Here is a 27663-nt window from a genome sequence, read left to right as displayed (position 1 = left end):
AGTCCTGCACCTATTATGTGTCTGTGTGCACGCACTCAAGATGCCCCAGGCTCTGAATCTACAGTTAAACTGGCTCCAACCTGCCTAGCTCTTCACGATGTCAGATTTCATCCACTCACTCATTCCACAACTGGGAGTGCCTACCACATACCAAGCCCTGATCTGGCTGGAGGATGTAGCGTACGAGTCTCTGTCCCCTGACCACTCAAAGGCTGGTGGGTGAGGGCAGATGCAAGCCAAGTCTTTCACGCTGTTAGAGGGCAATCGACTTAGGCTGCGCAGCAGTAGTAATCTTCTCTCTGGGCTTGAAACTGCCAATCAAGTAGAGCTGACTCACTGGGACGCACACTGGCTCTCCACCCACGAGGCTGGCCTTCGGGAAGCCCCTCCCACGGGGCCCTCGGAGAGGCAGTTCCCCCCACGGCCTCCCGGGGGCGCTGCGGGGCGGCCTTGGAGTGCGGCGCTGGGGCCGCCCACCACGCTCACTCGCTCGCACTCACTCGCGGGAGGCTTCCCCGCGCCGGCTGTGTCCCGCCCGCTCCCCGGCACCAGAAGTTCCCCTGTGAGTCTGACGGCGATATGGGCGTCCCCACGGCCCCGGAGGCCGGCAGCTGCCGCTGGCGCTGGGGATCCCTGCTCTTTGCTCTCTTCCTGGCCGCGTCCCGAGGTAAGGTTGGGGAGGCGGGGCGCTGGGGAAGAGCTGAGAGAAGACAGCAGACCAGGGTGGGAACTGCGGGATGGGAGCGTCCTGGGAGCCCTCTCAGCCTGCTCGGCTGTGCACCCCACTCCACCCACCGCCCAGGGGCTGCTGGGACCCCTGGCCAGGGCGCAGTGGCAACTGTGCCAAGTGCCCCAGCTAGGCATTGGGCACACCTGCATGCTCCGACAGCTGCCCAAGTGGCAGGCAAGGCTGTACCCTGAGGGCTGCCTGTCCAACCCTTCCCTGCGCAGAGAACCCTGGAGCACAGGTAGCTTCTGCAGAGAAGGAGAGGCACAGGGTAGGGGAGGTCAGTGTGTTCTAGTGGATGTCACTAGCTTTTGACAGCCGGCATCCAGACTGACTCTCAAGTCTCAGGGCTCCAGCGTCTCAGAGCACACAGAGGGTGTGGTATGCTCAGGCAGTGCCCCATGCCCTAGCGATGCCCCTGGCTGAGCCTTGGCGAGCACTGGTCACAGTGAGTCGACTTTCAGACACAGGCAGAACTGCCCACCTGGTCCCTGTTCTAAGGGTCTGATGGCCCAGGAATAAGCGGTCAGCTGATTCCTGCCATCCTAGCAAGGCTGCCACTCAGGGGCCAGAGTGGGGCACTGAAGACGATGTGGGACACTCCAGCTCAGCCACGAGCCCCTTCTGGGTCCCTGGATAACTTATGGCATCTCTCTGGCCTCAGTTTCCTTGGCTCAAACACAGAAACCCACATAGGGAAGCACCACTTTCTCTAACCAAAGTCCGGGTTCTCATGTCAGCATGTTCATATATAGTATCCTGGCCTGAACACGGGGACGCCCGGGCTGGGGGCAGAGGCCCTGGTACCCATGGCCTGGTGCCTGGTTCTTGCCTGCCCAGAGCTGAAGAGGCTGGATCTCTTCAAAGAGCCTGTGGAACCAAACTTTATGGGGAGGACCCAGGGAAAGTATGAGTCATGCAGGGACTCAGAAGGAGGCAGGAGGGAGGTGGAGGGCTTGGCAGAGGGACCCAATGGGTGGGATGGAAGAGGAGGAGAAGGGGATGGGATAAGAGGATAAGAGGGAGAGGAGGAGGCATTCAGCCTCTGGAAGATACCTCAAACAACCTGGGTGACCACAGGCTGCAGGCTCTCTCAGCACCGGGGGGCTGGCCTGGGCCTCTGAGGAGGAGGAGGGCTCCACATCCCACAGACACAGCTGCCTAAGCCCCAGGGTGATGGTCCTCAAGGTGACAGCCAGAGGGAAGTGGAGAAAGGGAGGTGAGTGGGTAGTCTTAGCACCAAGGCCATGGCTAAAGGCAGGGCATGGCTTCCAGAAGGAGCAGGGGATGGAGGCAGGCAGGCCAGCCAGCATCCCACCTGTCATGGGCCACCTGCCCTGTCCTGCCCTTTCAGGTGATCCTGTGAGGCCCATCCTGCTTTCTTGCTCACTTCCTGCCCTCACTTGGCTGGGTTACCCTCTGTTCAGCAGCCCCAATTTGGGAAACAGTTCCAGAGAACCAGGGCACAGGAACCCAGCTTGCGGAGCACGCAGTAGCAGAAAGGCCACGAGAGGAGCTCAGGACGCTTCCCCCTATATTGCTTACATGGCCAGGGGCCTTTACTCCCAGAGGTCTTGGCTACTCAAACAGCATGGTACACCAAAGGGCCATCTCTTCCTGGGCCCAGCCTAGGGAGATGAGTTAGGCTTGATGCAGCTTTCCATGGAAAGGAGCCAGAAGCATTTGAATTGCTCTGGGACTCAGTATTCTGAACTGTCATATGGACACACTATAATCAATATTCACCCAACTCCCTAGGACAGTGGGCACCGAGGGAGAGCGCAGAGGGGAGGCCTGGTGGCAGGTGTGGTCAGCAGGATCTGTACGCTGAGATCGCTCAACAGCCTGCCGAGGTGCTAGGTTGCCCTGGGTGTGACTGCGCAAGGTCAAAGTCTTTATGTCTGGGAAGGTGAGATAGAGTGGCTGGGGCCAGCCTGTTCTCCAGTTCTTGGGGTTGGGCCAGCTCTAAGGAGAATGGCAGTGATGAATGTGGTGTTCAGAAGTCCAGGAAACACCGAAGATACCCCTTTCCTGGGCCTGAGTCAGGGTGAGATGGGAGGAGGGGAACACTTATGGACCAGGACCCAGCAGACCTCAAGGGTGGCAGAGCCTCTTCTTCCCCACAGATATTCCCAGGACCTGTGGCAAGCACTGTCCTGGCCCTGTCCTCACAGGCTGATTCAGGAGTCCCAACCTCTGGGACTAGCACATTCAAGTTCACTGGGGTGCGCTGGGGCTAGAGATGAGAGACCCATCTTCCCCTTGACAGCAAACCAGGCTGCAGGGTCTTGTTGAGCAACTCGGTGGTGCAAACCTCTGACACAGCAATGGTCAGCTCTTAGGAAATCCACAACCCACTGCCCAGAGGCTCCAGAGTAGAGAGGAACAGCCTCGAGGCCAGTCCCTGGCATGAGGGGGCATCTACCCAATGCCAGGGGATACCAAGGGCCAGCAATACTGGGAGCCCCTTGCTGAGCCATACTGGTTGTTCGTGTTTCCTCCCAAGCAGGGCAAAGGTTCTGCTGGGGTCTGCCCTTCCTGGGAGAGGGTGGTCCAGGCAGGAGTGTGCTGCTGAGAAGCACAAGGGGCCACCTCCCTATCCGCACACAGTGTATGGGGTCTTAGGCTTGAGCAGATGAAAGGAAGAAAGAGGTCCTCAAGGAGGACCTGCTGGCAGTGACTGAGCCCCACATACCAAGCTTGAGGCCCCAGGCTTTAGCCAACCAATGATCCAGGGTCAGTCTGGTCTCCCAGGGGAGGGTGAGCCAGGGATCAGCACTGTGGTTTCCAGCAGTCCCATGGATGCCCTTAGCAGCAGTCCTGGTATGCCTGTGTACGGCCAAGCCAGGAACCTAAACGCCAGGGCTTCCGTACAGCCCCCTGCTTAACTCTTGGGCTTTGCGAGTCACTCAGACCAAGGTTCAAATCCCAAGACACCCATTTACTGCACTGTGACATTGGACAAGTTATTCCGTATCCCTGAGAAAGTTCCCCTATCTCTAAAATAGGGATGAAGACACCACCTCCCTTGAAGGGCCGCTGTGAAGAGCCAACGAATGAACACTGAGCACCTGCTGCTCGTGGATACTGTGTAACATTATGGTATTTCGTGGCTTCTGCAGGCCACATGCCACTGGCTTTCTATCTAAGTTCTCTGCTGCCTATGAGGCCTTATGGAGTGCCCAGGGCCTGGGAAGAGATTGGTGAGCTTCACTGCGAGTAGATTCTCCTAAGCCTGGAGTGTGAAGGGTGCATGGGCTAGATCCAGCTACCTGTGAGCTCCTATAAGCCCTCATAGTCTGCAATGCCCATGGAGGCGCCTGCAGGTTCTCCTCTTAAAGTCGTCCAGAGACAGGGACATTGCAACTTGAAGGCAAGCCTGATCTTGGGTTTGCTTATCTTGGTGGGATCTTCCTTACATCTGATCTTTTTATATCCAGTCCATTCACTTTGGCTGGCCATCCCTAAAGGCAAAGAAAAAGCATCCCCAGTGAGGTTGCTCTGCTACTTAGCAAGCCAAGCAAGCCCATTCCCTTAACCTTTCTCTGCTGTTCACTCATCATGGGAACACAGACACACACTTCCCCTTTGTCTGTGCAATGGACAGGTTGGGTGACATGGTCTCAGCGAGGCTGACCACCCCCCTCTGAAGGGTAATTCCATGACGGTGTTTCCCGAGCTTCAGTCATTTGCTTAATACCTTTGTGATTTCTGCAGTGTCTGCCTTTCATCGTATTTACTTTTTTTTTTTTCTTTAAATCTATTCATTCTTTTATTTGAGTATGTAGATTTTTAAAAGGAAACTTTATATTGCTGTCATTAGTGGAAAGCCAGTATCACTTGTCATAAATAGAACAAAAGCATAAAAGTACGTAACAGGAAATCCATATAAGGGTATTAAATTCTAGTTGGAAACTTTAGCCTGGGGAAGCTCTGAGTCTGAAAATTGCTGCTGTCCCTTGCAAAAAACTAAACTAAAATAAAATTTAAAAAGAAAAGGAGATTAGAGTAAGTGAGAAATGTTTTAGAGACGTATTAGCATCAAACTGGGACTTTCTCTTTGATGTGATCAGGACTGAAAGACTTGAAAAGAGAATAACCCCTTCTATATATGATCCAGTGTTACGTAATATAAAACCAAAAGTAAAACTATCTTTGTGACAGACGTGGCCAGGTAAGCTGGGCTTTCATTGGTCATGACATCTGTCCACCTTCAGGAAGGAGGTGGGGCCTCCAGTCAGTCCTCAGCTACCTCTAATTTCTAGAAAGGAGTCAGATGGCACCAGACCTCTGGAGGCTAACTACCAGGGTTCAAATCCTGGCACCATCACTTATTAGTTGTGAGGCTTTGGGCAAGCTACTAATCTCTCTGTGCTTCTATTTTCTCATCTGAAAAATGGAGATGATAGTAGTACCTACCTCATAGGGTGGAAGGATTACATAAACTAATCCATGTGAAAGTGTTCAGAATGAGGTCGGGCATGGTGGCTTATGCCTGTAAATCCCAGCACTTTGGGAGGCTGAGGTGGGAGGATCTCTTGAAGCCAGGAGTTTCTAGCCAGGAGACCAGCCTGGACAACATAACGAGACCCCATTGCTACAAAAAATTTAAAAATTACCTGGGCATGGTGGCCTGTGTTTATAGTCCCAGCTAGTTGGGAGGCAGGGGTGGGAGGATGCGAGGATCGCTTCAGCCCAGGAGTTCGAGGTTACAGTGTGCTGTGATCTCACTGCCACTGCATTCCAACCTGGGTGAAGAACAAATCCTATCTTTCTAAAGAAACGCAACCAAACAGCTGGGCATGGTGGCTCACACCTGTAATCCCAGCACTTGGGGAGACTGAGGCGGGTGGATCACATGAGGTCAGGGGTTCAAGACCAGCCTGGCCAACATGGTGAAACCCCATCTCTACTAAAAATACGAAAATTAGCCGGGCGTGGTGGTGGGCACCTATAATCCCAGCTATTTGGGAGGCTGAGGCAGGAGAATCGCTTGAACTTGGGAGATGGAGGCTGCAGTGAGCCGAGATTGCACCACTGCACTCCAGCCTGGGCCACAAGTGAGACATTCTCCAAAACAAAACAAAACAAACAACCAACAGCAAAAACCCAACCAACCAAACAGGTACTTAGAATGATGCCCAGTACAGAGTAGTAGGGCAAAAAGACTTGAGCCGGACCCTGAGGATGTCTTCCCAGCATAGGAGCATGAGGGTAGCTGGCTGGAGTGGAGAGCCTGGGCTGCACACAGTCCTCCTCCAAAAGGGCCTGGGGAGTCTGGGAGGGCGTCATCCACAGAAGCATCCACAGGCCAGGACCTCTGGCCAGCTGCCCAGGCCCTCCCCGGGGAGGTATGCTAGCCTCCAGCTCCAGCCCCGGATGCACAGACGCTTTCTCAAGGTGCTGGAAGTGCCGCTTCCTCCCATAGAGCCTGGCTTCCCCTTCCCAGCCCCCTTGGTCTGATGTGAATGGACACTTCCTGCGGGGGCAGGTATCAATAAACACATCTGAGATGCCCTTTGTCCTCACTGGCCAAAAAGCCCCAGGGCAGACTTGCTGGCTTCAGGCCCTCAGTCTTTGCCTTTCGAAGACGCTTCCTTTCTTAGCCCTGGCAGACCCAGTCCTGATTGGTCCCTGCCTCTGTTTCCCGCTGCATCTTGATAGAGACAGAACTTGGACTTCTCCTACAGCCCCAGTCCCAGCCTGTGGAACGTCCTGGGGGATGGGGGCCTGGCAGGGAGCTGGAACCAGGTCCCATTCTCTTTGAGATGTCCTGTGAGACCAAGGACGGACGGGACCTTTTGCCAGCACCGCAGGCAATTAATAACTGTTTACTTGACAACCCGAAGCAGCTGGTCAGAGTTCAGCTATTTGGGTGGGGCCTCCTAGGCTCAACTAACCAAGCTTGAGTCCCACCTCCAAAGACTGGGCCGTTGCCTTGGCGACTGTGGGCTAAGCTCACACCCCGTCAGGAAAAATACTCAGGCCTGTCCACACCCACACACACCCTTCCCGTGCACACCCACAAGGGTCACCCGGGCCTGCTGGGTGGAGAGAGGTGAAGGTCACAAAACTGGCATCCTGAGGAGATGACAACAAGAGCTCCCTTCCCTCCCTTGTACTGGGACAGAAACATCTGAGGGGGCCACAGCTAGACAGTACAGACGCAGGCCCAAGTTCTGAGCAGACGTCACTGATGGAACTTTGCATTCCCACAGCCTCCCTGCCTGGGCCTGGCTGATGTCAGGACCTTGGTAAATATTTGTGGAATGAAAGAATGATGTTTTCAGCTTGGGTCTAAGGCATAGAAGGGACATTGCATGGAGGGCGTGGAGGTCAGTGCACGGTCAGGGCATTCTCTGTAAATAGCTGAAGGATGAGGCATCAGGCCCGCCTGCCCACTGGTGGGTTCTGGAGAGGTTGGGGGCTCTTCCTGTCTACAAGGCTGGCCTGTTTAAGGTGTGAATCTCAGCTCACCCACACAGGGCTGTGTGGCCTTGGGCAAGTCACTTCACTTCTCTGAGTCTGTTTCCTCATCTTTAAAATGGGGATGATCCCACCCATATTGGGGGCGTTAATGAGAATGAGATGAGACAGGTATAAGATGCTCAGCAAGTGCCTAGCACATAATACATGGTCATAAGACAGCCCTGGCTGGGCGCGGTGGCTCACGCCTGTAATCCCAGCGCTTTGGGAGGCCGAGGCGGGCAGATCACAAGGTCAAGAGATCAAGACCATCTTGGCCAACATGGAGAAACCTCGTCTCTACTAAAAATACAAAAATTAGCTGGGCAAGATGGCAAGTGCCTGTGGCCCTTCCTGCCCGGGAGGCTGAGGCAGGAGAATTGCTTGAACCCAGGAGGCAGAGGTTGTAATGAGCCGAGATAGCACCGCTGCATTCCAGCCTGGCAACAGAGTGAGACTCCGTCTCAAAAAAAAAAAAAAAAAAAAAAAAAAAAAAAAAAAAAAAAAAAGACAGTCCTTCCCTCCTGCCCACAGGATTTCAGAGTTGGAGGGGGCCTCAGGAATCTGGGACAGCCCTCAGGTTAAGATGAAGAAAAGGAAGCTCAGAGAAGGGTGGGACCCACCCAGGGGCACACAACAAGGGCACAGCTAAGTGGACACTGAGGCCCAAGGACCTTGCAGCCCCAGCCAGAGTTATACTCTTGAGACTCAGGCTTTCCCAGGTTCACGGTGTTCTTCCTGCAGGTGCCCCTGCCTCCTTACCTAGTGGCAGGTGGCGGGTGGGGGGTGCTGGGTCTTGAGAGCAGTACAGGGACTGGACAGTTCCCGCCTGGCACATGCTCAGGCCCAGGCCCCGGGTCATTTTCCTGTCCCACATGCTCTCGGCCTCCCTGGAGCCAGGGGCCTTCCTCCCCACCCACTTTCCCCGGTCTCTGACAATGACCCAGGTGTCCGAAAGGGTCTGCTCCTGACAATAAGCAACATCCTCTCGCCAAAGCATTATAATTTTAGCCAGGCTGCACAGATGCCCTGACAACACGCGTGCACATGCACAGGCGTGGAGGCCGAGGGGTGCATGCAGGCCCCTCTGCGTGGCTGTGTGCCGCCTCTCCCCCAGTGCCATGCCTTCGAGTGTCCTTCGAAGGACAGTCTGCTGTCTCCTGAGGTGTGTGTGCTGGTGGTACGTAAATACCACCGGAGCTGGCCCTGGAGCTGAATTCAGCTCCCAGCCTGGGGTGGCTCCGGGGTAGGAGGCGATGTCAGCTGGCCTTGGCCCAGCTGGAGTCTCAGACATAGTAAACGAGATGTTTCCTGGCCCTCCCTCCCTCCCCAGGACAAAACCCTTGATCCTCTCCTGTTCAGCCCTCTTGCCTGAAACTGAACATCCTCCCCTGCTGCCCAAACTTGAATCCTAAGTCAACTTCTCCTTTTCTCTAAAAGGGAACAGGTTCTTTGGGACCTATGGGATGGGTGGCCAGTGTGTGGGGGATGGGGAGGTGTGGGGGATTGAGCAATGCCCCCTCTCCGGCCCTCCCTGAACTCTACTTCTCTCTGTGGCCCCCCATGTGTCTCAAGGAAGTTGCCTCCAGGGCTGAACATCCCTTCTCCACTGCTGCGGGTGCTACGGGTACAATCCGGGGGTCATTAGACTCTGACGGCTCCCAGCCTGGTGCCCCGCCCCACCTTGCTCACAGGGACACAGGTGAGATGCTTGCTTTGGCCACTACCTCTACTCTGCCTGCCCTGCCCCACCGGCCCTGCCTGCAGCCCCCGCCTCTGCTGAGCCAGCCCTTCAGGCAGCCCCCGAGGTGTGTGTGCTGGTGGTAAATGAATACCACCAGAGCTGACCCTGGAGCTGAATTCAGCTCCCAGCCTGGGGTGGCTCTGGGGTTGGAGCGATGTCAGGCAAAGGGAAAAAGGGACAGAAGCTGGGAGAGGTGTTGGTGGGACCTGCCACACAGCCTGCTGGGGAAGGGGCAGCACAGGGCCCACTCTTGGGGCGGGATTTGGTTCTTCCTGGGAGCACGTGGGAGAGCCCTCTCCCTAGGTCCTCCCTACTTCTGTTTCCTGGCTGAGCCATAGTTTTGCAGCTGCACCCACCCCTCTCAGGTGTGACGGAAAAGTCCAGGCCAGCACAGACAAAACCAGGGGCACAGCCGAGCTTCCTGGGGCTCCTTTTCCACTGAGCCTGCTGCAGGGGTAAGGGCAATGGGTTAGCAATCGGGGGAGAGTTGGCTAGTCCCTGTACTGCCAGGCTTCCTCTGGGGACCGTGGGTGGACCGTCTCTTCTCTGAGTCTGCGGGTCAGATCTGTAGCATAATGGGTTTGGGCAGTAGAGTCCCAGGCTAGCTAGCCCAGGGAGCCACATCCCAGGCCAGCTAGCCCAAGGAGCCACACTCATTCATCACAAACTCAAATGTCCATGGGGCCAAGAAACCATGGTGAGAGAGTAAATCAGGCCAGGTGGAATTATTAGGGAGTGGTAGGGACTGTGGCAAACTGGAATGCCGGTGCCCCCCAAAAGCTGCTACTGAGCTCCAGCTGACAGTTGCCCTGTGGGTAAGCTGGTTTTGCATTATCTTCTGATTTTCCTAATTTGCCCTGGCATGGTGGCTCACGCCTATAATCCCAGCTCTTTGGGAGGCCGAGGCAGGTAGATCATGAGGTCAGGGGTTCGAGACCAGCCTGGGCTACATGGTGAAACCCTGTCTCTACTAAAATACAAAAAATTAGCCTGGCATATTGGTGTGCACCTGTAGTCCCAGCTACTTGGGAGGCTGAGGCAGGAGAACTGCTTGAACCCAGGAGGTGGAGGTCGCAGTGAGCCGAGATTGTGCTACTGTACTCCAGCCTGGACAACAGAGTGAGACTCCATCTCAAAAAAACCAAAAACCCCAAAAAGCAATACCTGTTACAGCATTGTTAGATATGTCCATGAAGCCCTTAGCATAGTGCACAATACATGCTGTGTCTTCTTCTTATTACGGTTCTACCTAGATCCTGTGTTACTAAAGTCCCCTCTGCTCCAGGCTTTGAGTTCATACCCTCTCGAACTCTGGAACTTCAATCCAACCACTGTCCCTTTCTGGGTCTCTGTGTTTCTGCCTGAAAAGAAGACCTGCATCTTGCCAAAGAAGTTCTGAAATCTCTGCTCACCCTGACAATGACTTTCCAAAAATCTGGGGCTCCCAGACTTGGCTCTCTCTTATACGTGGGCAGAGCGAATGCGTATCTGTCTTCCTTTCCCTCCAGGGCCTAAAACTCCACTTCTGCAGACATGCTGTTTGGAGCTTTGCTGCCTTTGGAGACTTTCCTATAAACACAGGTACCCCAGGATCAGATCACAAGTTATTAGTCATTCACACCTTAGCAGGAAAGACTTTAAGCTGGCTTCTCCATCCCACTGTGCTGCTCACTCCTAGTAGGAGCTTCTTGACGTGCTGAATGAATTAGAGACCTGTCTAGCTCCCAAGCACCAAGCACGGACTACTCACACGTCACTTACAGAACTCTTCACGTAAATTATTACTAACCCTTGCCTCAAGTCTGCCAGGGAGATGTTTTCATTTCTGTTTTATAGTGAGGAGTCGGGGCTCAGCATCTAAGTGGCTCACAGCTACTGGTCCAATGCAGGCTGGCCTCCCTCTTGACTGAGCAAGGCTTTCGGCTCTTCCAGTGGGTCTAAGCCTGCTGCTGAGGGTCCTGGGCATTAAGGGCAGGGAAGGAGCATCTGAAGGAGGATGTGGTGTTATCTTGGTTCTGGGCAGTGCCCCTGGCTGGGGCAATGAAGAAGATGTATCAGTTTGGATTCTGTACATAGTTCTAACCCTCCTTCCCTCTCTGCTGAACTCACTGCAGCCTGAGATGGCATTTAAAATAAAAATACCTCTGGCCAGATGTGGTGGATCACACTTGTAATCCCAACACTTTGAGAGGCCGAGGTAGGAGGATTGCTTGAAGCCAAGAGTTCAAGATCAACCCTGGCAACATAGGGAGACCCTGTCTCTACAGAAAATAAAAATAAGTTAACCTGGTATGGTGGCATGCACCTGGACTCTCAGCTGCTTGGGAGGCTGAGCGGGAGGATTGCTTGAGCCCAGAAGTTTGAGGTTACAGCGAGCTATGATTGTGCCACTGCACCGTAGTCTGGACAACAGAGGGAGACCCCGTCTCAAAAAGAAATAAATAAAAATAAATAAAAATAGGCTGGGCGGGGTGGCTCACGCCTGTAATCCCAGCACTTTGGGAGGCCGAGGCAGGCAGATCACGAAGTCAAGAGATCAAGACCATCCTGGCCAACATGGTGAAACCCTGTCTCTACTAAAAATACAAAAATTAGCTGGGCATGGTGGCACGTGCCTGTGGTCTCAGCTACTCAGGAGGCTGAGGTGGCAGAATCTCTTGAATCCAGGAGGCGGAGATTGCAGTGAGCCGAGATTGCGCTACCGCACTCCAGCCTGGCAACAGAGCAAGACTCCATCTCAAAAAAAAAATAATAATAATAAATTAAAAAATAAAATAAAATAAAATAAAAATAATACTAACGTATAATAATTGTAGCTATCCCTCAGATATCTGCAGAGGGCATTACAGCTCATGTCTCGTGTTCTTGTCTTTCCCTTACCCAGTCCTCTCACAACCCTGTGTTATTGCCAATAATTTTCTCATTGCACAGATGAGGAAACCGAGGTTCACGTAGCTAGACAGAAACGTGGCTGCTGGCCCATATTCTGTTTTCAAAAGCTTGTGCTTTTGAGGATCAACCCAATTAAATGCTGGAGGATTGGGAAGGCAAAGTGGACCAGGGGATTGCTTCATTTGCTTAGTGAAAAAAACAAACAGAACTAAACAATGTTCAAGGTTGGCTGGGATTAAGTGCATTGATGGGATGACCTCTGTCTTGGTCCCTCAGACACTTTGGGTTTTCCCATTTTCACACTCCCTTGCCTAGGACACCCTTTCTACTGGTTGGAATCCTATCTATGCACCAAGTCCAAAGACCCTCCTTCCTTTAGGAAGTCCCTGACTGTCTCCAGAAGGCCGTTTTCTCCCTCCTCTAAGTGCTCTGAGGGCTGGCACTAGATTGCCTTTGCCATGGGGTTCTACTGCCATGAATGCAGGCCTAGTCTGCTCAACAGGAGGCCATGTATTCAGCATGCAGGTGAGATGCAGCACCTGGCCCAGGCTGTGAACACCAGCTCTAAGGGCAGGGAAGGGGCATCTGATGCTCTTGCTGCTCCCTGGTGAGGAGATGGGAAAGCATGTTCAGTCCTACTGGGCAGAGTGGTTGATGGCCTCTACTGAGCGGCCAAGGACAAGGAGCTGCTGTTCCAAACAGCCTTTCTGCTCCCCAACCTGCCTCCAACCTAACAGGCTAGGCGCACACTCTACTGGGAAGAGAGACACACCCGCCTGCATCGCTGTCCTCTGAGTCTCTCCCTGCCTTGTCCAGCATCCAGGGTCACCCCTAGTTGGGGAAGCTTCTGTGATTCCCCCATTCTAGGCTCCACAGCCCAGAATGGAGCGGAGTTCATGAACAAATGCAGAAGCTGGCCAAGTGCGGTGGCTCACATCTGGAATCCCAGCACTTTGGGAGGCAGAGGCGGGCAGATCACAAGGCCAGGAATTTGAAACCAGCCTGGCCAACATGGTGAAACCCCATGTCTACTAAAAATACAAAAATTAGCTGGGCATGATGGCACACTCCTATAATCCCAGCTACTCAGGAAGCTGAGGCAGGACAATCGCTTGAACCCAGGAGGCGGAGGTTGCAGTGAGCCGAGATAGTGCCACTGTACTCCAGCCCTGGGGGATAAAGCGAGACTCTGTCTCAGAAAAAAAAAAAAAAAAAAAAAAAAAAAAACAACCAAACCCCCAAAAACAAATGCAGAGGCCAGGCTTGGGGAAGTCAGCTGGCATGTCCCGGGCCTGCGGCTGAGGAGTAGCTACGGCCAAGGTTCTCCCCGCTCTGGGAGCGCCAGGAGTAGTGCTGGCTCAGGCAGGTGACAGGGCTCTCCTCTCTTTGAGCAGGTCCGGTGGCAGCCTTCAAGGTCGCCACGCCGTATTCCCTGTACGTCTGTCCCGAGGGGCAGAACGTCACCCTCACCTGCAGGCTTTTGGGCCCTGTGGACAAAGGGCACGATGTGACCTTCTACAAGACGTGGTACCGCAGCTCGAGGGGTGAGGTGCAGACCTGCTCAGAGCGCCGGCCCATCCGCAACCTCACGTTCCAGGACCTTCACCTGCACCACGGAGGTCACCAGGCTGCCAACACCAGCCACGACCTGGCCCAGCGCCATGGGCTAGAGTCGGCTTCTGACCACCACGGCAACTTCTCCATCACCATGCGCAACTTGACCCTGCTGGACAATGGCCTCTACTGCTGTCTGGTGGTGGAGATCAGGCACCACCACTGGGAGCACAGGGTCCACGGTGCCATGGAGCTGCAGGTGCAGACAGGTGAGGGCATCCTGCACATGGCAGCCGGGGAGTGTGCAGGGCTCCTGTCCAATGGTGTGACCATGCTGACACTGCTGGGCAGAGTGTGAGGCTGCATGGGTAACACTGGCACTCCAGGGAGTGTGTGGGTGAGATGGGTGGCCAAGGGTGCGTAGAGTGTGGGTATGTAGTTAGCTGGAGTGGGGAGAGGGAGGGTGTACCTGGCTCCGTCTGTGACAGTGAGACTTTTTCATGTGTGCGACTGTATGTACCTGGGCTGGGAGTGTGCTTGCTTATGATGACATCATGGCTGCCATGGGTATAGGCATCGGTGGGACTGATTGGTGCCCTGGGGCATGACTCAGTGGATGGCTGAATGGCTGTTGGGAATATGTGTGTGTGTGTCTGCCTGCCTGTCTGTTCAGGTGAGAGTCCAAGGGCCCATGGTTCAGACAGAGGTGTGGGCACCAGCGGGTACCCACATGCACCTGGGGGTGGCATGAGAATGGGCAGGGTTAGAACATGCCAGGGTGTGTGTGTGGGTGCACACGTGTGCAGGCTGCCACTGGGCCAACACTGCCAAGTAGGTACTAGCATGAGAACCTGTGGCAAGAGGGGGACGCTGGCCTGGCCGCCTGGGCCTGACACTCACCTAATGGCCCTTCTGTTTGTTCCCACAGGCAAAGACGCACCATCCAACTGCATGGCGTACCCATCCTCCTCCCAGGAGAGTGAAAGTAAGGGACCATCCCCTTGCCCCTGCTGGGCTCTCTGTTCTCTTCTGTCTTCATCCTGCACCCAGACCCTGTTTGGAACTCTGGCCTCGTCAGCCCCTGGTCCTCCTCCTCTGCTGCTGCACTCCTTTCTGCTTCTCCTCGATGCGCTCTCCAGAAGCGCACTCCCCTTCCATCTGCTCTGGAGTCTCTGCTCCTCTTGACTCCCTGGAGTGGCTGTGCCTTGGCAGTGACCTTTGGTCAGGGGAAGTGCCTCATGACAGGTACTGGGTGCCCCAGGCAGCTAAGTGCTGCTCTATCCACCAGCCTCCTACAACTTGGGAAGGCTGGGGGTTCTCTTGGCCTAGGATTCAACTACTTCAGATTTCTGTGTTCCGTGTTTCTGTGTTCTTCAGATGTTCTGTGTTGTAGGGGAGGGAGGAGGAAGAGGCTCAGGAAGGGGATCAGAACTACCTTTCCTGAGTTCCCACTGTGTGCCGGGCACTGGACTAAGTCCTTTTAAGTATTATTATCTCAGGGATTTTTTTTTTTTTTTTTTTGAGACACAGTTTCACTCCGTCTCCCAGGCTGGAGTGCAATGGCTTGATCTGGCCTCGCTGCAACCTCCGCCTCCCAGAATCAAGCAATTCTCCTGCCTCAGCCTTCCGAGGAGCTGGGATTACAAGCATGCCCCACCGTGCCTGGCTAATTTTTGTATTTTTAGTAGAGAGGGGTTTCACTATGTTGGCCAGGCTGGTCTTGAACTACTGACAAGTGATCTGCCTGCCTAAGGCTCCCAAAGTGCTGGGATTACAGGTGTGAGCCACCATGCCTGGCCTCACGGATTTTATTTATTTATTTATTTATTTATTTTTGAGAAAGAATCTCGCTCTGTCACTCAGGCTAGAGTGCAGTGGCACAATCACAGCTCACTGCAGCCTCTAACTTCTGGACTCAAGTGCTCCTTCTGCTTCATTCTCCCAAGTAGCTGGGACTGTAGGCATGGACCACGGTGCGTGGTAAATTTTTAAAAATTATTTTTGGGGTTAGGCATGGTGACTCATACCTGTAATCCCAGCACTTTAGGAGGCTGAGGCAGGCAGATCACTTGAGGCCAGGAGTTCAAGACCAGCCTGGCCAACATGGTGAACCTCTGTCTCTACTAAAAATACAAAAATTAGCCAGGCATGGTGGTGGGCATCTGTAATGCCAGCTACTTGGGAGGCTGAGACAGAAGAGTTGCTTGAACCTGGAAGGCAGAAGTTGCAGCGAGCTGAGAAGCACCACTGCACTCCAGCCTGGGCGACAAGCGAGACTCTGTCTCAAAAAAAAAAAAAAAAAAAAAATCATTTTTGGTAGAGATGGATTCTATGTTGTCCAGGCTGGTCTTGAACTCCTGGGCTCAAGTGATCCTCCCATCTTGGCCTCCAAAGTGCTGGGATTACAGGCATGAGCCACCATGCCTAGCCTCAGGGAATTTTTTTTTTTTTGAAAGGAAGTTTCGCTCTTTGTTGCCCAGGCTGGAGTGCAGTGGTACAATCTTGGCTCACTGCAACCTCTGCCTCCCGGGTTCAAGAGATTCTCCTGTCTCAGCCTCCTGTGTAGCTAGGATTACAGGCACTCACCACCACGCCAGGCTGATTTTTGTATTTTTAGTAGACAGGGTTTCACAATGTTGGCCAGGCCGGTCTCGAACTTCTGACCTCAGGTAATCTGTCTGCCTCAGCCTCCCTAAGTGCTGGGATTACAGGTGTGAGCCACTGCACCTGGCACCTCAGGGAATTCTTGTAAGGAGTCTATGAAGTAGGGATCACTATCTTCTTTGTTTCCGTGGAAAGAGAGGCCCAGAGATGTACACTAACTTGCCCAAACTCACATAGCCCAGAGCAGCATAGCTGGGATCTGGCTACTGGCATGCTTAGCTCTGCTTACTCACCTTCTTCCCAGCTTAGGGCAATCCAGTGGGTAGCAGGCAGCCTCCGGTGCCTGCTCAGAGAGGTGCCCTACATGGTAAGGGGGCACTGCGCTAAGGGTGCCTGGCACTGAGAGTTTGGGTGAGAATACCCAGCAGCTTGGAGACAGAACACAAGGGCACCTCCCTCTTCTTCTGAGAGGAGGCCTTGGCTTTCACAGCCCTCTATACCCAGTATGTGACAGGCATCCAGTGTGGACCAGCCCCTGCTAGGCCCTGCAGATACCAAGGCATCCTGGAGGACACGCACAAGGACCTAAGCTGGAACGGGGAACAGTTAAACCATGGCCCCAACCAAACCCCAACTCAAAGGCTGCAGTGACTTTTCACTCAGACTACCTTTTTTTCAAACCAACAAACAGGCCAAGAGCAAAATCAGAACACACATTTTGGGCTGAGCCATGTTGGCCAGGCTGGTCTCGAATTCCTGGGCTCAAGTGATCTACCTGCCTTGGCTTCCCAAAGCGCTGAGATTACAGGATTGAGCCACGGTGCCCAACCCCAGCCCCAGCCCCTTAATGTTATCCTTGGGAAGTGAGAGTCTAGCTTGACTATGAAATAACATGAAAGTACAAGTTGGCCTGAGGCAGGGGAATGAGGCTAGAGAAGTTGGTGCCCAAGGAGCTCCCGCATTGCTGAGGGGCTGTGGTTTCTCGGTAAGCTCAGAGAAGGGGGCCAGGCAGCTCATCTCCTTGTGGACCTCTTCCCATCCCCCAAACACAGGAGAATGTGCTGTCTGCTTTCACCCAGCCTCCTTCCTGGGAAACCAGGCAGCCCAACGCTCAGCAGCGGAACTCCCTCCTCCACATATCCCCGAGGGCTGCCAGGCAGGCCTCAGACAAAGGCTGCCTGAGCAGGCCAGGCCCCTCCCATCCCACTCTGCTGTGTCAGGGCCTGGCACACTCCTCAGTGCGGTGTCGGTAGCTACCTCTGCCAGCGCCTGATCACCTTCCCAGGATAAGCCTGGCTCTGAGTGGTAAGTGAGCATGCCTGCCCTCCCCTGTGAGTGCCAGCCCAGGCATGGCCATGCTTGGGGGAAGGGGTGGGGAACTGTGGCATGGCTGAGCTTGCAGAGATGCCTGTGGCTTCAGAAAACAGCTGGGCCCACAGACCTGTCCCCAAACCTCTGCGCCCCACTGCCGCAGTCTCAACTCAGCCCAGGTTGTAAGCTAGCTTCAGGCTCTCAAAGTGAAATTAAGCCACAGAGGGGAAATCTCTACCTAGGGATGCAAGTTAGGCAGGGATATCTGGCCAAGCTCACCTTCCAAAGGCAGACAGGGAACAGGCATCAGCGAGCACCTGGCAAAGCTCACAAAATGCTGCTTACTAACCGTCCAGAGGAGACCTGCTTTGATCACTAGAAGGGAGTGCTTTGCAACCGGCTTCTCAAATATTGCCCATAATAAGGTCCTTTGATGGTTTTGAAATACTGAGGCACCTGGGTTATAGAATGTCTTCACTTTCAATATTCCACGTCAAAATGCAGCCTTGCTAAGATCTGCAGGGAACCTGCTGTAATGTAGAGCGGAACTTGCTATGTAATTAGCATAGCAACTGTTCCTGTAGCAGTGGGTACTTCTAAAGTGCCTGAAAACAGTTGGTTCTCATTTGCGGTATGAACAAACCTCCCGAAAGCCTGTTTACACCATCGGATTGCGGAGCAAAACAAAAACAGCCATTATTCCCAAACAGATAGCGCAAAGGCAGCATTTAGACCACAGCCCATCTACCTCTCAAAGCTCTTTGGGGCGAAGTTGACACTGTGACAAGGTATCCCAGCCCATCTTTTGGCCCCAGGAAAGGCTAAAATTGGGAAGGAAATGAGTTTGTGTCGGTTATAGTTCCGAGGGCACGTCTGCTCCCAGCTAAACTCCTGCAGTCAGCAGATGGCCTGAAATAAATCAAACCTCCCCATGCTGCTGCGACGGCGAAGCGGCCGGTACAACCTTTTTGGAGGGCAATTTAGCAACAGACTAAAAGAAAATGCACATACTCTTTGGCTCAGCACTTTGACCGCTAGGAACTTACTTACAGATGTATTTGCCAATACGCCGGGATGCGTGTGCAAGTTCATTGCTCCATTATTAGCTATGCTGAAAATGGAAACAACCTGTCTACCCATAGGGGACTGTTTCAATAAATTTAGTGGGAGCGATGTGATAAAAGCCTAAGCAGAATGGGGTAGGTGAGACAAAGAGCTGTCCAAGCTGGTGGGAGAAGCATTGCCATATGATCCTGTATCTGCTGTATGTTCAGGGAACATAACCAGGACCACAACATGAAGACCGCAGACAGTGATAATCTCTTTGGAGGGGGTCTTGGTACAAAGGGAGGAGGAGATTTGAATATTTTTTAAACTTGTCCTTTTTTGGTAATTTATTAAGTTTAAAATTGAAAAACATTGGACGAGGATTCACGTTTTTCTAGGTCTCACCCCAGACGTTTTCCCTGTGACTTATGTGGTGAGATCAAAGGGTGGGGGGTTCCAGAGGCCTCATCCCAGAGCTAAGGGGTCTCTGGGGTGAGCTGGGGCTTTTTATCTATTACGGCAAAACATATATAATGTTAAAGTGGCCACTTCAACCATTTTAAACAGCCAGTTCAGTGGCATTAATTACATTCATGATGTTGTGTAATCGTCATCGCTATCTATTTTCTAATCTTTTCATTGCTTAGGCTTCTTTTGACCTTGAACTCTGTGGCGTGGGGTTTGCAAAGGCCCTGCTCTCCCTTTTCAGGATATAACCTGTAGCCAAGAGTGGTCCAGTTTGTCCCTTGTGGGCCAGGATGAGGACTCTGTTCCCTCTCTTGTGTGAAGCTGACTCAGCTGTAGGTGACAGGTCTTGTTTCTGTGTGCTCCAGGTGCACATGGCAGCAGGCATGGGACTTTCTTTGAAAGGAGAGCCCCATACCTTCCATGCTTCTGCAGGTCGCTGGGGGTCTAGCTGTGGGACTCTGGGGGCGGGTCCTCCTGCTGCCTAGCCTTCCCTCTCTGTGTCTCACTTTCCCCTTGGAGGAGCAGTGAGAATGGGGCTTCACCTTGGCTACCTCTCTGCCCTTTCAGACATCACAGCTGCAGCCCTGGCTACGGGTGCCTGCATTGTCGGAATCCTCTGCCTCCCCCTCATCCTGCTCCTGGTCTACAAGCAAAGGCAGGCGGCCTCCAACCGCCGTGAGTATCCCTAGCTGCCTGGGGTGGGTGGACGGTGTGAGTGACCTGCTCCAGCCCCCAGCTCAGCCTCTGGGGTTAGCAAAGGCATGATGCAGGCACAGTTCCTTTCCATTTGAGAGCTGGGAGCTGCTGCACTTCGCCAGGAGCTGGGCAAAATGGCTGAGAAAAAGAAGGCCTGCCATTTCCAGGGACCCGAGTGCCCACCAGCCTTTTTGGCTCGCAGGCAATGCTGGCTCAGCACTCAATACAGGTCTTCTGAATGATCATACAGAGTGGCTCAAGTTGCTGTAGAAAAATGCTGCCACTCGGGGATCCTTGGGGGATCTGCTTTAAGGTATGGGTGTGCTTGTTTTGTAATTAGCAGCAATTGTTGGAACAAAAAATGACCTTTGGAGTGTCAGAAGTGGACGGGGTCTTAGAGATAACGTAGCTCAACCCTTTCTTTTTCCAGACGAGAAAGCTAAGATCAGTGGGGTTACGTAACTGACCAAATGTTACATAACTTAGTGAGTGGCGGAGCTAGGACTTGATCTCAGAGCTTTCAGCGCATGCGCTTTCCTGGGAGTAGAAGTCTACCAGATAACAAAAATGCTCTCACTTCCTCCTCATTACAACTCGAAGAATTTGGTCCTACCATTGTCCCCATTTTACAGATGAGCAAATGGAGGCACAGAGGGTTAAGTAACTTGCCTAAGGAACCACACAGCAAATGAGTGGTGGGGCTGGCCTTTTAAGTCATGGGCACAGACATCTTTTACCTCCCACCCTCCCAGTCCAGGTGACAGTGCCCCTTGCCTGGTACCTGGCCCCGCCCATGAGTCTTGGTGTTAGTCTGAGTCCTCCAAGAAGGAGCTAGGGAGTTTTTTGTCCTTGTCTCCCCTCCCTGGTCTCTTCCCTTCTGCCTGGTTAGAGAAGTAACTGAGAAAGGATTGCTCTGGCACCAGGTTTTCGGCTCACACCTGATTTCCTGCGGCCGGTCCTTAACAACTTCCATCCCTCCCTCCCCTCACTCCTGGGGTCCCTACATGGAGCCCTATAGTGGGTCACTTGGGGGCTGTGGCCACCTCACCTTTGCTCTCAGAACTCCCCTGTTGCTCTCTTAGAACTCACCACAACCTACCTGCAGGAATACCCATGGCTGGGGGTGGATGGGGTCAGGTAAAAGGCTTGGAACAGAAGAGGAACCCCAGGCAGCAGGGCAGGGGGGAGTAGGTGTTGCTGTGCCTTGGTGGAAGGCTGGCTCTGAGAGCGTGCTCAGGAATAAGGCTCTCTCAGGAAAAAAAGAAAAGGATAGGGCTGGGAGCCTTGAGGAGGGCAGCTTGCTGCAGAGGCCAACAGGTGTGGCTTCCCATCCTGCTTTGGACTGAAGCCTCACTTTCCCCTGCTCTAAGATGGGACCAACAACCCTCACCCCAAAGGGTGGTGGGGAGAATGAGATGAGGGAATACCCGTGTGCACCCGCACGAAGCCTGGCCCATGAGTCGACCGTAAACAATAGCCACGATTCGAGTCGATTTCAGGAACTTTTGGGTAACTTCCCTGTGTTTGTTCTGTTGGTGTGCCCCTCCCCCGCCATCTGTTTCCCCATCCTCATCAGCAGTAAAGCTCCTTAAAACGAGAAGCATCTGTGGGAGGACATGGGGTGCTACGCAAAAGAGGGAAGTTGGGGTCACTGCACCTAGTTGGTGGCCAGTTTTGGGGGTGGGGTGTCCCAAGACTGGGCAAGTGTCAGCAACTTGGATGAGAAGCAAAAAGTAAGTGAAATGGCCGGGACGTGACGGGGGACTCGCACCTTGTAAGGTTTCTCTGTGAGATGTTCCCTTGAATGCCACCCTATTAGCCAATGTAGGGGATGGGGCAGAGAGGACCAGGAGCCCTCTAATTAGGAATGGACCTTACACCTCCCATCCAGTAGGCCATGGCTAAAACCAGAACTGGGCAAATGTTCAAACCAAGTGACATCAGCTAGCAAATTCAGGAGCCAGACCTTCAGTCAATACTTAAATCCTGAAAGTCTGACGCTGTGTAAGTTAAGTCACAGGAGAAAGCGCTGGCTGCCTTTGGCGTCCTGATGGCAAACTACATTCTTACACGCTTGGAAAATGCAGCTAGAGTTTCATTTATCAATCGTCAAAATGGGTCCTTCATGGAGGCCCCATCTGCCAGACAGACACGCAGATCACTGCTGGACAGCGCCCATGTGGACAGAAATGGAGTCTGGGGCTGGGCAGGGCCCTCCTGGGCTCACTCCTGTTCCCTGCAGGGCATCTGCCAGCAGAGGCCGGGATGTTGTGTGGGGAAGCCTTCCCTTTCGTGACCAGCTTCTCTGTCTGTCTGTCCCTAAGGTGCCCAGGAGCTGGTGCGGATGGACAGGTAAGGGCCGTGGAAATCTTCTTGAGAAAACTTCCCAGGCCAGTTGTCCAGGAGGAGATACTTCTGTGCAGTAGGGCCCCTGTTTAGCCACCTAGCACGGCTGTTCAGAGTCTCTGCCATCTGCTGCTGAAGCCTGCACATCTGTGCGGATTGGCTGTTCTCCTGCCACCCCACCCAGTGGGCTGAGCTCCGATTCTGTCAGATGTGTCATGCACCCACCTTCGGGTCTCAGTGGTCAGCCTGTGCCAGGACAGGGACAGAGAGGAAGCAGCTGATCTGGAGCAGACAGTGAAACATGCAAAGGAGGCCAGCAGGCCCAGTCCCAGCCACATCCCTGGAGCTGTGCCTCCTGCCCGCAGAGAACTCCAAGAAGAAAGCTTGTCTGTAACCCACCTAGCATCTCAGGTTGCAGCGGTCTTCAGAAGTTATCCTACTCCCAGCCGGGAAAAGAAGAGAACCCCTTCTTCCCTCAGCTCAAGATAGGCTTTGGGGGTGTTCGATCCTCATGCAATCAACTCCACTGACCAAAGAGAGACTTGTCCCCAAATTCCCGAGGCCGAAGTCCTGACTCTGATTTTTGGCTTCCTGGCTGTGCCCGGGGCTGACGGTCAGACCATGGGGAGGAGCTGGGGTCTGCTCTGGTGGGCCCTGAGACCCTCAGGTCAGGGCAGGTGGGCAGGTGCAGCTCGTGGCCTTTGCTCTGTGGGCCTGGCTTCTACATTCTTGCTTGGGGATGGGGATGTAGGTGAGAGGAAGGGAAGAGAGAAAAGCCGCGGGGAGAGAGGGCAGAGCTCATACTCCAGGCAGCACAGATGACCTTCCATTCTGATTCTGTGGCAGCAACACTCAAGGGATAGAAAACCCTGGCTTTGAGGCCTCATCACCCACCCAGGGGATACCTGAAGTCAAGGTCAGGCACCCGCTGTCCTTTGTGGCCCAGCGGCAGCCTTCTGAGTCTGGGCGGCATCTGCTTTCGGAGCCTGGCACCCCCCTGTCTCCTCCGGGTCCCGGGGACGTCTTCTTCCCATCCCTGGGTAAGTGTTTTCTGATCTTCACAGCACCATGACCTGTAAGGTCATGGCCCCATGGCCTGCAGGGTGTCAGCCTCACTCCCTACCATCCCTGGGGAGTTCTACAGCCTCATGGAGTGGGGTTGAGGGGTGAGGGACAGAGGAGCTCCCATTCACTTTGCTTCTCCTGTTTCTTTTTTGCAGACCCTGTCCCTGACTCCCCAAACTTTGAGGTCATCTAGACCAGCTGGGGGACAGTAGGCCATTGTGACTGGGTCTGGGGCAGGTGTGTTTGAGCCAGAGCTGGCTCTGTGAGTAGCTTCCTTGGCCTTGGGCCTGGTTCCCTCCCTCCTGCTCTAGGCCCAGATGCTGCAACATCCCAGAAGCCCAGACCCTCAACCCCTCTGGATGCTACATGGGGATGCTGGAAGGCTCAGCTCCTGTTCCAAGGATGTTGATGTGCTGAGATTCTCCCCTAGAGACATGACATTCACCAGCTACAGATGCCAAATGGCTTACATCCTAAGAAGTCTCAGAATGTCCAGCCCTGCAGCAGCCTCTCACTCTGAGACATAAGCCTTGGGATGTGGCAGCATCAATGGGACAAGATGTACACTGGGCCACCCTCCCAGGCATGAGACACAGGACATGGTTGGAGAGACTCCTCCCCATGGCTGCCTTGGCTCCCCCATCTTGTCTGAGGCTGCTCTTCAGTCAGACTCCCTCTGTGTACCACGGTGGCTCTGGGGCCAGGCCTGCCTGCCCAGTGGCCATCACCACCTTCCCCAGCTGCCTCCTACCAGCAGTTTCTCTGATGACCTGTCAACAGGTTAGCCAATCTGGGGCTTCCACTGTCTGCATTCCGGTCCCCAGAGCTTAGTGGTCCCAAAACAGGAAGTACATCTTGGGGCATGGTGGCCACTGTGAGCAAATGGTGTCTTGGGCAATCTGAGGCCAGGCCAGATGTTGCATCACCCACCGGAGATGGCCGTGAGGGAGGTGGGTGGGGCCTTCTAGGAAGGTGAGTGGAGGGGGCACCTGCCCCAGCCCTCCCCATCCCCTACTCCTGCTGTTCATTGTGGGCCATAGCAAGGGTGCCACAGAATGTCTTGTCCATCCTGGGACACTTCTGAGTTTGAAGTGGGATGCTATTAAAAACTACATGGGGCCGAGAGATCGAGACCAACCTGGTCAACATGGTGAAACCCTGTCTGTACTAAAAATACAAAAAATTAGCTGGGCATGGTGGCGCGTGCCTATAATCCCAGCTACTCAGGAGGCTGAGGCAGGAGAATTGCCTGAACCCAGAAGGCGGAGGTTGCGGTGAGCCGAGATCGCGCCATTGCACTCCAGCCTGGGTAATAAGAGCGAAACTCCGTCTCAAAAACAAACAAACAAACAAACAAACAAACAAAAAACACTACATGGGGCAACAGGTGCAAATCCTGTGGACGTATTGTAAGAGCCGGTTAAATCCGCACTCTGCTGCTCCTCCCACACTCCCACCTTCCACTCCATACACTAAGCCTGGTGGAGTCTTCATGGCAGAGCGATCCGGCCAGGTGGGGGTGATGTTCCCATCTCCCGCTTGCAAGCATGCCCTGGATTTGTTTTCATACACACAGGCAAGGATGGTCCTTTGTGGAATTGTGATTGAAGGATTTTAAAGCAGGGGAGGGGCATCTCTGCACATTCTGGGGGTAAAACAGGGAAGGCAGTGCCTAAGCGTGGGGACAGGGGAGGTGGGGCTGGGCAGACCCCCTCTAGCATTGAGCTGGGCATGGGTGCTGAAAGCCAGGATTTAGGGCTGGGCAAGGCGCCAGCTGGCAGGGAGATGTCTACCTAATTGCTTGGAGGGTCAAGGGGATGGGAAGAGGCAGCAACTCTAGGCTGTCTGGCAGCAGTAAGCCCTGGGCCTACAGCTACAGCCAGGGAGCCCTGTGTGCACACATGGCCCTGCCTCCAAGCCCCCCCATTAGGCCCAAAGGAATGGGCCACTGAGGGCCTCCTGCTATGCTTGGGCTGGGCTGGGGGCCTTGAGGAGAAAGTAAACACAGGCCTGGAGATAGGACTGACACTTCAGGTGGCCAGAACACCCAAACCCTGGCTTTTCCTTTGTCCCTGGGCAGAGAGGGGGGGTCCCCTTCTTTTATTTCCTCTGTCATTGATGCTTGATGCCAGCTGCCACAGGAAGAGGGTGCTGGCTGGGCACGGTGACACACACCTGGCATCCCAGCACTTTGCAGGGCTGAGGTGGGAGGATCGCTTAAGCCCAGGTGTTCGAGGCTGCTGTGAGCTGTGTTCAAGCCACCGCACTCCAGCCTGAGGGACGGAGCAACACCTTGCCTCAAAACGAATTTTAAAAAGAAAGAATAAAGGAAAGAGAGTGTGTTTTTTACAATTTGCAGGGCAGGAGTAGGGGATGAGACACCTGTTCCCCCTGGAGTCGAAGGACAAGCCCATAGCCCAGATTCTGGTTCCCCTAACTCAGGAAGAGCGTGCCCTGTCCTTTAGGGAGGCTGGCCTGGCCCCAGCACCCAGCTGACCTCGAGGCAGAGACAACTTCTAAGAATTTGGCTGCCAGACCCCAGGCCTGGCTGCTGCTATGCGGAGAGGGAGGCGGCCCGCAGTAGAGCAGCCGCCACACTTCCTCCCCAGCTTCCTCTGGTGCGGCCCTGCCCTCTCTTCTCTGGACCCTTTCACAGCTGAATGCATCTGGGCTTCGTGGTTTCCTGTTTTCAGTGAAATTTACTTTGAGCTCCCAGTTCCATCTTCATCCAGGGTCACAGGCCCTGCCTGCAGTGTGCTAGGGACGCCATGCCTGCTGCTGCCAGGGAGGGGCAGGTTGCCTGGGATGGTGGTGCCCCTGATGCCAGCCCTGGTGCCTGTGGTCTGGGGTGCATAGGAGAGCTGGGTTCAAGAACATGGCGCCTCTAAGGGTGGGAGGAGCACTAGGGCCTGGGGCAGGGTGGGGCTGGGGCAGGAGGCTCCTGGAGTGCTGGATTCTTGGCATGGTCTGAGGCCCTGAGGGGGAAATGCTTTTAAGAACAAATTCAGTGTTAGGAGATCAATCGGGAATTAGGGGCCATCTTACCTATCTCCCGACATTCACATTTTAATAGAGACTTCCTGCCTTTATTCCCTCCCAGGGAGAGGCTAAGGGAATGGAATTGGAAGCACCATTAAGAGCAGTTTGCTGAGGAAGCAAGGGCTGCTCGGCACTCCCTAAAAACACAGCATGGAGGCCACTGCTGGCTGCTGGTGGGCACGCTGGCCCTGCCTGGGGGAGTCCGTGGCTATGGGCGCTGGGGTGGGCGTGTGGGAGCCCTGGGACTGCTTTTCAAAGACTCCTGCCTGGTTGGAGCTCCTGCTACGTGCAGCAGCCAGGGCCTGGGCAGAGGGGCTGATGCCTGGCCTTCTTCAGGGGATACTCCTCGGTGGGTAGACTTGGAAGGATCAGCGGGGCGAGGGGCTGCAGGGGTCTTGCAACCACCCGGTACCAACTTTGCCCCTGGGGTCCTGCGTTGTGAATGAGGCCCTCCTGGGTGTTGGCTGGGGCACCCCAGGGCTGGCCTGACTGTGCTAGGGGCTGGGGAACCGCAATGGGCAAAAGAGGAACTGGGGTTGCTAACCAGGACGCTGGGAACAAAGCCCTCTTGAAGCACAGCCACAGCCCAGCTGAGCATGGGGTCCAGCCCACAGACAGCACAGGCCACCCGGCCCATTCCCTGGGCATTCCCTGCTTTGTGTTGCTGCTTCTCTTCACCTCGTGGATGCTACATTGCCCTAACTATCCTGTGAGTTCCGGGAGGGCAGGGTCCAGTTACAGCCTGGCTTTGGACCTTGCTGCAAATCTGATAACTGACACATACATAGCTTCTGGGTGATGGGCTGCCCCAGATGCCAGGTTCTGTTCTTAGAACCTCTCTCAGTGGGTGGGGCCCCCTCTGACTTTCCATCAGCTCCAGCTCCCAGCAGCTTTGTGTGGGACTGGTGGGAACTCCTCAGTGACAATAATGCCCTCACCTTGTACATCGTGGGACAAACATTTGTGCAGGCCACGGGACAGACTTTTTTTTTTTTTTTTTGGCAATTCTGATCTATTGTTATGGCTTTCTGGAATATGTTGAGAGGGATTCTGAATGATCCATATAGCTTAGTGAGAAAGTGACAAGATAGATAGCAGTGTCTGCCTCAGGCACAGGAGAGGGAGGTGGCCACGTGTGTGCTGTCTCTTGGCCTTTTCTGTTATAATACTTGGTGCTTTCCAACCCACTTTCACATATGGTATTACTTGTTTGATCCACCCCCTTCCCCGACAATTTTGGGTGGTTTTATTGCTGCCATTTAACATGCAGGGCAACAGAGGTTCTGAAAGGTCTGTGTCTTGTCGAAACAAGTGGATGATGGAACTAAGACTAAACCCTGGGTCTCCTGCTCTCTCTTCATTGAATGGAGCGGTATTATGGGCCAGGACCTGGCTTGGCCTTCCCCTTGGTCTTGCCTAGAGTACATACCAGGGCTCTGGGAGATGAACTTGTGCCCACAGGTCCAGGGCTCCACTGTACTGGACACCAGAAATGTTCCTATCTGTGCTCTGCCTGTCCTGGTCTGGGCCTTCCCCTGGGTCCAGAAGACCCTGCTGCTGATGGGTAGCCTCCTTCCACATCAGCTCCTGCTGCCGCCTTTTCTTCCTGGCAACTGTGGAGCCAGAGGACTCCAGATAGGCCCAGTGGCCCAGGCACCCCTCTTGCTTGCATTAGGGGATGGGGAAGGGAGAAACCCTCAGCAGC

At 54.1% G+C, this 27663-nt stretch overlaps 2 protein-coding genes across 6 annotated transcripts in view; one reads left to right on the top strand and one right to left on the bottom strand.

The window, feature by feature from the left end:
* CDH23 (cadherin related 23) overlaps positions 1 to 27663 on the bottom strand; it is a 423515-nt gene that overhangs the window by 45087 nt on the left and 350765 nt on the right. The window lies entirely within an intron of this gene.
* On the top strand, positions 506 to 23162 carry VSIR (V-set immunoregulatory receptor). Its single transcript, XM_010339283.3, has 7 exons — positions 506 to 667; positions 13223 to 13651; positions 14311 to 14367; positions 19380 to 19487; positions 21833 to 21860; positions 22701 to 22894; positions 23075 to 23162. The coding sequence occupies exons 1-7, from the start codon at positions 580 to 582 to the stop codon at positions 23110 to 23112; spliced, it is 942 nt and encodes a 313-aa protein (XP_010337585.1). The 5' UTR covers positions 506 to 579; the 3' UTR covers positions 23113 to 23162.

This window comes from Saimiri boliviensis, chromosome 12 (assembly GCF_048565385.1).
Source record: "Saimiri boliviensis isolate mSaiBol1 chromosome 12, mSaiBol1.pri, whole genome shotgun sequence".
NCBI lineage: Eukaryota > Metazoa > Chordata > Mammalia > Primates > Cebidae > Saimiri > Saimiri boliviensis.
Note: the sequence above shows the minus strand (reverse complement) of the source record. Positions and strands in the feature narration are given on the sequence as shown.

Bases quoted from the DNA above. Each gene is read 5' to 3' on its own strand.
- VSIR (XM_010339283.3), top strand. From the start codon at position 580: ATGGGCGTCCCCACGGCCCCGGAGGCCGGCAGCTGCCGCTGGCGCTGG. The intron at 21,861-22,700 runs GTAAGGGCCGTG...ATTCTGTGGCAG, and splicing joins GAGCTGGTGCGGATGGACAG to CAACACTCAAGGGATAGAAA. The intron at 22,895-23,074 runs GTAAGTGTTTTC...TCTTTTTTGCAG, and splicing joins CGTCTTCTTCCCATCCCTGG to ACCCTGTCCCTGACTCCCCA.